This window comes from Cydia amplana, chromosome 15, assembly GCF_948474715.1.
Source record: "Cydia amplana chromosome 15, ilCydAmpl1.1, whole genome shotgun sequence".
Classification (NCBI taxonomy): Eukaryota; Metazoa; Arthropoda; class Insecta; order Lepidoptera; family Tortricidae; genus Cydia; species Cydia amplana.
In genome coordinates, this window is record NC_086083.1 from 1,952,299 (window position 1) to 1,965,786 (window position 13,488).

Genomic DNA, 13,488 nt, shown 5'->3' on the forward strand with positions numbered 1-13,488 from the left:
GACATCTATTAGATCTCTCGTTATGTATTTTTAGATGTCAAAACGATTTTGAAACGATCTTAAAACGATTTTGAAACGATCTTAAAACGATTTTGAAACGATCTTATAATGATAATTTAACGTAAAAGTGATATTGGTTGCCCGAATTGAGCTGCAAAAGATATCTAGTTGAAATCTAAACTAGTTGGTATCTATTAGTAGGTACATATCGTTCTCTTCTCTAGAACTGATCTTGTTTTCCGAATACCACGGTTAGTAACTTTTATTTAGATAAAGATATCGCAGTATTTTCAGCTTTGCACTGAATTCCTTATTTTGATATATTCATTTAGATAAATAGCTACCTTGGCTCTTTGACACTAACACGCAAAAAAACAACACTTGACATGGCGAATACAGTCAGCAGCATTAGTTACTAAGCGGACGAGGTGTTCAAAATGATCTTGACGCAACTTTATTGTTAAGAGAATAAGAGCGCGTCAAGGTAATTTTGTTTAGGTACTTCTGCTGGTGACTGTACCACTCGTAGTCAACGAACTGATCAACGTTAAATATGACAACCGCATCTATCACCCCATAGAGAATTGTTAAACTTTATATTCATACAAATTTTATGTAGGTACCTAACTACTATTTGATGCAGCTACCCAATATATTAATTCACAGAGAAATAACACATACAGTAACTAGTCTCCATTGTCCACAGAGAATGGTCTGCTCTCGTACGAGAACCCCAACTACCACTTGGACCCGTCGCGCCTCGAGTCGGCGCTGTACAGCGATCTCTACGATATGCATGACGACAAAATGCCGGACGAGTATGACGCGTATCTCGACAATAGGAGGTAAGGAACTATAATAACTTCATTATGAAACACTTTAGTGAACTATAATGACTTAATTATGAAACACTTTAGTGAATTACCACTTGGACCCGTCGCGACCTCTACGATATGCACGACGACAAAATGCCTGACGAGTATGACGCGTATCTCGACAATAGGAGGTAAGGAACTATAATAACTTCATTATGAAACACCTTAGTTAACTATAATGACTTAATTATGAAACACTTTAGTGAATTACCACTTGGACCCGTCGCGACCTCTACGATATGCACGACGACAAAATGCCTGACGAGTATGACGCGTATCTCGACAATAGGAGGTAAGGAACTATAATAACTTCATTATGAAACACTTCACTGCCGGCAAGGAATTCCATTCCCTGCCGGCGTCTATATTTCCGAGCTCATATAACCCGGCAACCTTCAAATCAAGGGTGAACAGGCACCTTCTGGGCAGGCTCGCTCCATCGTAGATCGTAGGCCACGTCTTCGCCTCGGCTAGTCTGTGGCCATGAGTAAGCTCTTTATAATAATAATAAAAAAAAACTTCCGTGAACTATATATTCAAATATCGGTTTGAAGTCAGAAGCACGTTTGAATTGGCCTGAATACCTTGGTAATCGGAGGTAATCACTATCAGAGGGCTTACCGCGAACACCGAAATTCGCAAATTGCGGGCATCTTTCTCTGTCACTCCAATTTGGGCGTAATTAGAGTGACAGAGAAAGATGCCCGCAGATTGCGAACTTCAGTGCGGTTATAGCTCGTTTACTGTTTCTAATACTGGACTGGAGTCTGGAGATTAGATAACATAGAAGGGAATGTGGTGCACATTTTATGAACACTAAAAAGCAAACGATTGACGAGATTTTAAGCTTTTACGATAAGTGTATTCATAAAGTCTAGACTTAGATATTGATCAGTAGGTCATCTGTCTGACTGATCTTTATTGGCTATGCCATCAGATATATCGAAACGGCCGAGGTGCTCACAAATGTCTGAACATGCGCTCTATTGCCTTGACAATAGAGGCGTGTTCAGATATTATTCAGCAACTCGGCCGCTCCGATATATATGATGGCGACTGTATAAAGTGCGTATTGGGGAACTGAAAGCAATCGCGTTCGAAATGGTAAAAATTAAATTAAATTATAGCAATAGCATTTATTTTTTAGTCAACTAGGTAGATCCATTGATAAGTAAATATCTTACAAACTAACGTAGGTATATAAAATAGGTTGTAAAAATCTTAATTAAGTACTAAAAATTCATATTACAAAATGTAAAACGGACTGTCATCAACCCCCTGAACTCTTAAAATATAATGAAACGAACTATGGGATCATAAATCATAACTCCCCAGTTTTTGACATAAGTCATTATAGAACTGTGCATCGTTGCGTAACGAGTGCACCGACCTGCAGTGCTCACTGCGCAGATGCTCTATCGATCGATCGTCACGTGCAATACGTGCATACAAACATAACTAACCTAACCACCACACAATGTTTATATAGTGGAAACCGACCTTATCTCTAAGAGAGAAGACTCAAATTCGAACAGTATAGAAAGCCAAACCGATAAGAAAGAGCCTATCTACCAAATCTAGCGAAAAAAGACCTTAATACTAAGGGAGAAGAATCAAATTCAGCGGATAGTACTATAGCGACCAGAAAGAGATTATCTTCCATACAAACGTTTAGCGAAATCTGACGCTATCACTACGCAATAAAACAGCTTAAGATGCTTTGCGAAAAGCGACCGTATAACTGAACAGCAAGACTCAAATTTGAGCTATAGATTTACCAACAACCATTAAAGGCATTTCTACCTTCTAATTTTTAGCAGAATGATATCTTATCCCTGATAAGACACAAAATAAACCACAAACTTACGAGTAGGTAGCTACAGCTACTGGAAAACAAAATCTAATTAAGTTACAAAATTTAACAAAATTCAACCCTGTTACGGAACATCAAGATTCAAACTAAGTTAAATTAAACTTTTCAGGTTGAAGCTACGCCAAATCACGTTAATATCGTGATTCGTGTATGCTGTTGATTATGTATTTTGAGACTTATGTTCGTGAGATAAGATTCATATTTGAGTTTTTATGATTAATGGTTATGGTTTTGATGGAAGCGCAAAGTTTACTCGACCGTGATTGGTCAGTTCCAAATTAGACACAAATAAGAAGATTGAAAAATCAAGTAGCAATAGAATTGACGCGTAGAAATTGTACAAATTGTACAGTTGGTCTTTAGTCGCACCTAGGCAAGTGAGAAATGTGCATGTGCTAACGAGCTCACTGAAAGAGAAAGAGACAAGCTTCTGGTTTACAACGAGTGTAAAAATAATCAATAATAAAAACAGATTAATTCCTAGGTAATTAAATAAATATGGAAGTATTATTAACCAACGACCAATCTATAGTTATGTAATACCTCTGTTTTTTTCTATGATGAATGAACTACCAAAACACTTCGCACAGTTTATGACTGAGTGTTAAAAAACATATTTTCAGTACCCGATTCACCCTTTTCCAATTTTTCCCATAAGACGTCCGTGCATTAAACACGTATTTTCCGTGTTCCGTATATTTTCCGACCGTATTCCTAATCCCTCGTGTCAACAGTTATAAGCCCGCTATATTAAACTTCGCCCTATCGGGATTGAAAACGCTAAAGCGCCGGTTTAATGGCCCTATACGAGGAACTACATCCGTTGCTAGCGATAATAATGGCGGTGTTGGGCTAAGGAGCAAGCGGGAAGCGATTATTGATAAACAGTCTATACAAAAGGATTGTACCCTCACTCGTCATAATACGCCGATTTCACTTAGAAAATAATAAACAAGGTTAGAAAGGATCAAGGTAAATATGTTTATCGCAATTTTGGCGTTACAGATGTAGGTAGTTAATAATCATTTGCCATCGTATTTTCTCGGAAGAGTTCGTAATATTTGTCATGCTAGTTCAGTCAACTAGAGTACTTTTTGTTCCGCGAAACTGATGACTGAATGAGCATAACACGTTCATGCGTTTCCGTGAAAGTACGATGGTAAAGGATTGTTATCTGTAACGCTTACGTCAAAATTGAGTTATAGTTTGTAGCTTTCTAATAGACCCCGAAGGCTAATCCTATTGTCTATTGTTAAGAAAAACCGCTCGTGCCACGTGCCACAACCACCTGCATAAAAAATCGGTACTTCGGTTACTGAGTGCCGGCGAGTCGAACGCTACAGAACCAGTCTAAAATGTGTCATCGAGATGCGTAACAAAGGCGCGTTATCGGAGAGCGCACCTACACTGGTTTTTTGAGCGTTGGACTAGCCCGCGCTCAGGTGCCAAATAGAATAATTAGGACCCTTTTCTGCAGGTAAGTAGCACGTGCGGTTTTACTGAACAATAGACAATAGGATAAGCCTTCGGGGTCTACTAGAAAGCTACAAACTATACTTTTAGATTACTAAGTCCAGTCAAATCGCTCCCGCCTGTGCCTCGCGCCTTTAATAACTCTGTAATACGCTACGTGATGTATTCGCTCGCACTCGGCACCCACCCCATTACCGTCAACTTTGTACTATAACTACATTCCTTTTATTGCTACAACGCGCTTAGCTTGTCACTTTGGACTTTCCTTGAAAGCTTGTAAAGTTTTACTTTATTTTGTGGTGGAATTTACTTGCGTTTTAAAAGAAATAGGTAGAAGTGAACACTACAGCGGTGGCGTTACATTGTATTAACGGCCTCCTACTCTAGTCGGTATTGAACCTGCTTATTACGAAGCGGGAAGTCCCGGGTTCGATTCCTGGCGGGCATTTATTTGTATTCATTACGTATATTTGTTCCTGAGTTATGGATGTTTTCTATGTAAAAAAACAATAAATAAAAACAACTAACAATTACAATTAAACTAAATACAAACTATTCTAAAATAAAACTAAAGTAAGTCTTTATTTTATATTCTATGACACATATTATCGTCTAGTACCCACAACACAAGTCTTGATGAGCTTACTGTGGAATTAGGTCTATTTTGTGTAAGATTGTCCCATTTTTTTAAAGACATTTTTGTTAAATCTCCACTCGCGGCGATGAATCGATCGATTAAATTAATTGTATCGAAAACCACATGCGATAATTATTGCACCAAATTTGGAAAAAAAAACCATTTATTTTTGGAGTTTGTGTTCTTGTTTATTATTAAATATTTCAATTTTACATGATAGTCCGTATAGTAACAATGGTGATCGGGTTTCGTACATAAGTATAAATAAGGACACAATCCACCAAAAATGTGAAAATTATTAATCCGCTTGAATTTTTTTGTCTATTAAAACAGAAATATTAGGTACATTTTTAAAATCTGCGAGTACTGACTTTTTCAGTCAAAAATTGATTTTATTGCTCAATTTACGACTTCCTTGAAATAGAGTACAAAAACTTCCATCATTAAGATAAGTCGAATCTATAAAATAATACAAACGCATTTAAAAGTTTGCAAGACCGAAGTGATCCCATAAGAGGTCCGTGGACAAAGTTTTGTACGGAGCTCTAATTATGGTTTAAAAACTTCAGCTTTCAGAAAACACTTAAAATTTATGGTCTATTAGTGTCGGGAGCATCGTAAAATGGTTAAATAATGTTTGTTCGACGGTTACAATTTATTGGCAGTTCGATTTAATCGAGTGAGTGTGGGATTTACGAGTTACTTGCCAATGGTTTACGGTTTATACTCGTTTGACGGTACACTCTGGAAAAGCGTTTAAAACTAACCTTACTTTTATCGAGCGAGCTTACTCGGTGTTAAATCTGTCTAAATCTGTTTGATTAAAAAAGGTTTAACTACAATGTAATGTAACGGTCTAAAGTACATTTTTATGAATTTCTGAGCATTTCTAAAATGTTATAGGTATCAGTGGCGGAGCGTCCATAGAACTCGATTCCCATCAGCTTGCATATTTAGAGACATCTGAGCCTTTATTCTAGAAATGCCAAAGAAACAGCAAGCCAAATAAACTTCGGCTTACCTAGTGAACATTTTGTCACGCCGCCGCTGATAGGTATTCCAATTTTCTATGGTACGTTACACTGAGTGTCATCCTACCTAAATGTTTGTATTTTTTTCTGCTTGCTGTAATGCAATGTCCATTAAATAAATGAATATGAAAGTCCCTATGGTTGTCTGTATACCTACCTCATATTTTCTACAAAGCAATACCAAACACAATTGCATTACCAAGAAAACCAACCGCAACAAACTAATCCCGGGAGTATTATGATATAGATCACGTTTCTGATTCGCTCCTGCAGAATTGCATCGGCACTCGTCTCGAGATATTGCTTATATTTTCTGTCGGACCCAATAGGGATGATGACACATGTTGAATTTTATAACAAAATCTAGTATAAAATAGATAGCAAACGAGCAATTTATCACAATAATGTGGATATTAAAATAAAATATTGAAAAATTACAAAATTACAGGACCTGAAAGTTTCAAAATTTAAGTTTTTTTTTAACTTCCTAAAACGATAAAAATAAGGGTACCATTCGATTCCTTACATTTCATCCAAAAAAATATTGTATAGCAACTATATACATAAACGCAATATTTCACCGACAAAAACGCAATTTTCTTGTTTTGTCCATACTACAAGATGGGCGATGACGTCACGGCCTCTGGCCGTTTTGTATCTAGGGCGTTTCGTGAGTGAAGTGCGACTGTCGGGCTTTGACTACAATTTCTGACTTTTGTGTTACTGTCACTCTGACTACATTTTGAGTTATCGCGGTTTGAAAGGAACGATGCACATAATTAACTATATAATTTGTGTGTTTTGGGTGTTTTTAAAATTAGAAAAAAGGAGTTATATTTATTAATTACAGAGGTAACAGAAGCTGTAACAAATAGTTCATTGAGAGCTCTACATTTTGAGATTAAAATCTCATTTTTGAAAAATTTACACATGTTCTTTCCATGTAGCTTAAAATAATTTAAGAGCGATAAGACGGTTTGTTTTCTGTCTCTAGTCTCTATTTATAATCAGTTGTTTTCTTTAAGCTGTATTTTGGACTACACAAGGTGTGCCAATAAAGTGCACCTATCTAGGTATCTATAGCTTCAACAAAATTAACTAAGTAGTTAAACTTCGTTGAACCTCAATAGAACGTCAGGACCTAATCACTTAAAAATAATGCCTGGCTAAAGTCACGTCCAGCAAAACACGTACTGTTGCTGTTTGCTGAACTGCAAAGAAATCGGAATCCATTCTCGCTAGACACAAAAGGGTACGTGAGTTCGTACTTTTGTGCCGGTACTGCCGGTTGAAAAATTGAAAACTGCGATTGCGGCCAAGCTCACTTGGCATCTCAAGGCGGCAGCGGGCATCAGGTGCGTAAAGTTTGTCAAAGGACTGTCTCATTTCAAACATAGACAGAGATAATCGTACTACCTTTGTCTTACACTGGTACTAGGTAGGTACCCAAAAGAAAAGGATGAGTAAAGTTTTTTTTGTTCTTATTTACTGACAATTGGTTTGACCAACTATAACTTCGAAAGCGGGATAATTTTGACAATGGCAAATATCTACTATACCAGAAGCATTTTCTACTGTAGCAACAGAAAGCATGACGCCTCGGTGATGGTGTTGCTAAAATAAGAAGTACTTCTGGTTTTATTCTTAAATACTTGCCCTTTCCAAAATTATCTTGCTTTCGAAGTTATCCAAAATTAAATGTACCTATTGATAATTATATAACGAGTATTTATAGTACTATACAAAACCTACTATAAAATTAAATATCTAAAATTAAAATTTACGCACAATCACCACACGGGATTGTTACGCCATGTAAGGTCCTATCTAAATTGGTTGTTCCATACTTACGTTGGATGTCCAATTTAGCTAGAACCCTAAATGGCGTAACAATCAAGGAGCGTGACTGTACATTTATTTTTCGTGACATGTACACCATGTGCAAAAGGCGAAAGCGGGGGGGATATTTGCCATTTTCATAATTACCTTACTTTCGAATTTATTCAGCAACTTACCATGTGTGCGTTGCAGAACAAAACGCTCTTTCGTACGTTTTGTACCAGCTTTTAAAACCCGCTCTTTCTTACCTTTTGTACCAGCTAGCTTTTCTTAAAACCCGCTCTTTCTTATCTTTTGCACCAACCCCGCTGTAGTTGAACTAATGCCCGCTCTCAGTGAGCGTCGGTGCCTGCTCCATACAACTTTGAACAGCTCGCTTTATTAACACTTCAAACCTGGAAATTTTCACAAGATTTTAAAATGCAAGTAGTTTGGGAGATAAATGGTTCCTCGCTGGATTTTATCACTACATAGTATAGTCGCTTCCCGCTGTCTGTCTGTCCCTATGTATGCTTAGATTTTTAAAACTACGCAACGGATTTTGATACGTTTTGTTTAAAAGATAGAGTGATTCCAGAGGAAGGTTTATGTATAACTAGCTGTTGCCCGCGACTGCGTACCCGTGGATTAGTATATTTTCCCCATACAAACTTTGGAACCCCATTTCACCCCTTTAGAGGATGAATTTTGAAAAATTATTTCTTAGTGGACCCCTAGACCTTATAAGGAACCTACTTGCCAAATTTGGACTTTCTAGTCCCAGCGGTTTGGGCTGTGCGTTGATTTAAGTCAGTCAGTCAGGTCTTTCACGTTTATATATACCTATAGATTTGTTAACCCGTGCGAAGCCGGGGCACTCGCTAGTAGCTACTAATGGTGACGTTTCCTGTCCAGCAAAATGACCATTGCATTGTCTCTTTTCTCGACGTTTTCCAGAAAAAGATATTATGTAAAGCTCTGGAGAACAGTTAACTTCGTCCGTCGTAAAAGGAACGCATGCATGCATGTGAATTCTGAGAGGTATTTAAATTTCGAATGAGGACTATTTTGTAGCAACGGTTTTCTTTGTATACAGTGTGAAACTACACATTTACATACATACATACAGTCAGAAGTTGTTAAGCGGGCGAGGTGTTCAAAATGACCTTGACACGCTCTTAATTTCGTAACAATAACGTCGCGTCAAGATCATTTTGATTTTGAACACCTCGCCCGCTTAGCAACTTCTGCTGCTGACTGTACAGGTGTAGGTATAAACGTGTCGGAGTCGATACACAAAACAAAACTTGAATAACCTCTAAAAAGACAAAATTAATTAAAGTTACCACCGAATAGCAAATAAAATGTTTAGATATCCATAGGTATCTACCTAATAGGTATATATCTAATATCTATTAGAAGACCTGATGTAAATTTAATATGTAACTTGCATAAATCTGTATTATATACTATACAATAAAAAGCTAAGTTTTCAAAATGGGTCATACCGAATATCGGCTTCTTACTCGCAGCAGTCGTAGTTTTATCAGAAGTTTAAAAAAAATTGCGTCGCGTCCGAGACTTTTCTGGCGTCTTACTAGTATTTCTTTGTTTGACAAAAACCATGAGACAAAACCAACGCTAAATTAAATTAAGACAACACATAATTAACACATTATATGCACATGCTAGAGTCTAAAGTAACCAACCCACAATTAATCTATTTACCAGAACCCCTAGTGTAAATTTCATTCGATAGCGTGACGAGCGTTCGCGTTATATCTTTTTAGGGTTCCGTAGCCAAATAGCAAAAAACGGAACCCTTATAGATTCGTCATGTCTGTCTGTCTGTCTGTCTGTCCGTCTGTCTGTCCGTCCGTATATCACAGCCACTTTTCTCCGAAACTATAAGAACTATACTGTTGAAACTTGGTAAGTAGATGTATTCTGTGAACCGCATTAAGATTTTCACACAAAAATAGAAAAAAAACAATAAATTTTTGGGGTTCCCCATACTTCGAACTGAAACTCAAAAATTTTTTTTTCATCAAACCCATACGTGTGGGGTATCTATGGATAGGTCTTCAAAAATGATATTGAGGTTTCTAATATCATTTTTTTTCTAAACTGAATAGTTTGCGCGAGAGACACTTCCAAAGTGGTAAAATGTGTGTCCCCCCCCCCCCCTGTAACTTCTAAAATAAGAGAATGATAAAACTAAAAAAAATATATGATGTACATTACCATGTAAACTTCCACCGAAAATTGGTTTGAACGAGGTAAGTAGTTTTTTTTATACGTCATAAATCGCCTAAATACGGAACCCTTCATGGGCGAGTCCGACTCGCACTTGGCCGCTTTTTTTTCTTCGGGACGTTTTGGACTTAAAATCCCATACACAATGACACTAACGCAATCGCGTACCTACGTGACGTCACGCTATCGAATGAAATTTTCACTAGTGGTACATGAGTGGTACAGACACTGATCTTACCAAACTTTACATCAAACGAAAATAAATTTAAAAAAACCGTGCAAGCTCGAATTGGCGCAATTAGCATTCTTATAGGCCACGAAGAACCCCAATTTAAAGGGTGCCAAGTCTGGGGTGCTAACTGCCAAGTTTTGGAGATTGGAATGCGGGGGTAGGAAAAAATGTGGTTGGGATTACTCCCAACCACATCATCATCATTACTGACGTTTTGATGTTACACGGAAATTTACACAAATGTCTGAAGTCGTTGGATAACTTGGTTAGCATTAAAATATACAAAATATACAACTGGACCGCGCATTATGAATTTTGAAAACTTTAACAGTTTTTAATGATTACCTTCACGGTTCATATCCCGGACATCCCGGTCGATATAAGGCTGTTGAAAACTTTGATTTAAATCCATCTGTGAAAATCGGAATTTCGTTATCTGTCTCTATATTACTCTTGCAAATTCGAGCGGCTCTTATCATTAAGAATATTAGAGTCGGTGCGGTGTGGAAAAAGAAGAGTCGTAGAATACGGTAGAATGTATTGGATCTCATAAAAAAGACTTAGAAAACTATAACATTATTCGATACTTATTTGAATAAGTGATACTTATTCAAAAACTCATTCAATTGTTAATTAAATTTCCATAAGGTATCTAATTTAATGGAAATAAATTAAATACAACGAAAAAAAACACGATTAAATATTTTTTGCGGTTTTATACAGGTAGGTACTACCTACTTTTAAACTTCGTGTGAGCTTTTGCCTACAATACAATTTATTAAGATACTTGCACTATGTTAGTATCTGTATAATCTATATATATAAATGCAAGTGTCCTGACTGACTGACTGACTGACTGACTGATTCATCAACGCAGAGCCGAAACTACAAAAGCTAGAAAGTTGAAATTTGCACACTAGGTTGAATTTATAAAGTGTACAAGAGATAAGAAGCGATTTTGAAAAATTCAACCCCTAAGGGGGTTAAAAAGGGGATGAAAGGTTGTATGGGGTGCAAGTTTTATTTTAAGCTAGGAATTTGAAACTTTGTAAAAATGTACTATATTAAAAAACAAGAAAACCAATTTCTGCGTTTTCGAAAATTCATCCCCCAAGGTGGTGAAAAAGGGGTTGAAAGTTTGTATGGAGATCAAATATTTTTGTGAGTGTTGGACTTGAAACTTTGTATATGGGGATATTTTTACAAGACGGGAAAAGTAATTTCAGCGTTTTTGAAAATTCATCCCCTAACAGGGTTAAAAAGGGGTTGAAAGTTTGAATCCATTACAAATGCTTTGAAACTTCTTAGAAAGGCATAATAGCCTATGACAAAAAAAAGTAATTGCGACGTTTTAGGTAATTCAACCCCTAAGGGGGTAAAAAAGGGGATGAAACTTTGTCCTGGGGTGCAAATTTTATTTTAAGCTAGGACCTTGAAACTTCGTAAAAAGGTATTAAATTAAAAAACAAGAAAACTAATTTCAGCGTTTTTAAAAATTCATCCCCCAAGGTGGTAAAAAAGGGGTTGAAAATTTGTACGGAGATCAAATATTTTTGAGAGTGCAGGACTTGAATCTTTGTATTTGGGGATATTATTAAAATACAGGAAAAGTAATTTCAGCGTTTTGAAAATTCATCCCCTAACAGGGTTAAAAAGGGGTTGAAAGTTTGAATCCATTACAAAAGCTTTGAAACTTCTTAGAAAGGCATAATAGCCGATTACAAAAAAAAGTAATTGCAACGTTTTTGGAAATTCAACCCCTAAGGGGGTTAAAAAGGGGACGAAAGTTCGTCATAGGGTGCAAATTTTATTTTAAGCTAGGAACTTGAAACTTTGCAAAAAGGTATTAAATTAAGATACAAGAAAACAAATTTCAGCGTTTTTAAAAATTCATCCTCCAAGGTGGTAAAACATGGGATTGAAAATTTGTACGGATATCAAATATTTTTGAGAGTGCGGGACTAGAATCTTTGTATTTGATGATATTATTAGAAGACAGGACAAGTTATTTCAGTGTTTTGTAAAATTAATCCCCTAACAGGGTTAAAAAGGGGTTGAAAGTTTGTATGGAGTTCAAATTTTATTTTAAGCTAGGAACTTGAAACTTCGTAAAAATATATGTTATTGAAATACAAGAAAACTAATTTCAGCGTTTTTGAATATTCATCCCCTAAAGTGGTGAAAAAGGGGTTGAAAGTTTGTAAGGATATCAAATATTTTTTCGAACGCAGGACTTGAATCTTTGTATTTGGGGATATTATTAAAATACAGGAAAAGTAATTTCAGCGTTTTCTAAAATTCATCCCCTAACAGGGTTAAACAGGGGTTGAAAGTTTAAATCCATTACAAATGCTTTGAAACTTCTTAGAAAGGCATAATAGCCGATTACAAAAAAAAGTAATTGCAACGTTTTTGGAAATTCAACCCCTAAGGGGGTTAAAAAGGGGATGAAAGTTCGTCTTAGGGTGCAAATTTTATTTTAAGCTAGGAACTTGGAACTTTGCAAAAAGGTATTAAATTAAGATACAAGATAACAAATTTCAGCGTTTTTAAAAATTCATCCCCCAAGGTGGTAAAACATGGGATTGAAAATTTGTACGGATATCAAATATTTTTTAGAGTGCGGGACTTGAATCTTTGTATTTGGCGATATTATTAGAAGACAGGAAAAGTTATTTCAGCGTTTTGTAAAATTCATCCCCTAACAGGGTTAAAAAGGGGTTGAAAATTTGTATGGAGCTTAAATTTTATTTTAAGCGAGGAACTTGAAACTTCGTAAAAATATATGTTATTAAAATACAAGAAAACTAATTTCAGCGTTTTTGAATATGCATCCCCTAAAGTGGTGAAAAAGGGGTTGAAAGTTTGTATGGATATCAAACATTTTTTCGAACGCGGGACTTGAATCTTTGTATTTCGGGATATTATTAAAATACAGGAAAAGTAATTTCAGCGTTTTGTAAAATTCATCCCCTAACAGGGTTAAACAGGGGTTGAAAGTTTGAATCCATTACAAATGCTTTGAAACTTTTTAGAAAGGCATAATAGCCGATTACAAAAAAGTAATTGCAACGTTTTTGGAAATTCAACCCCTAAGGGGGTTAAAAAGGGGATGAAAGTTCGTCTTAGGGTGCAAATTTTATTTAAAGCTAGGAACTTGAAACTTCGTAAATAGGTAGTTAGGTAGTAGGTTTTATTAAAAAGAGGACATGAAAATCTTCTAAGGGGGTTTAGAGGGATTACATCGAGGACAATTTTATTCAGTTAGGGGCTTGAAACTTCGTAGGTTGTGA

General features: G+C 36.2%; 1 protein-coding gene across 1 annotated transcript in view; it reads left to right on the plus strand.

Moving 5' to 3' along the window:
- The window catches only part of LOC134654447 (protein Fe65 homolog), a 98,905-nt gene that overhangs the window by 69,121 nt on the left and 16,296 nt on the right, over window positions 1-13,488 (plus strand). Inside the window, exon 3 of the mRNA XM_063509892.1 lies at window positions 707-845. Coding sequence (XP_063365962.1) covers window positions 707-845 — 139 coding nt within the window. The remainder of the gene's footprint in view (window positions 1-706; window positions 846-13,488) is intronic.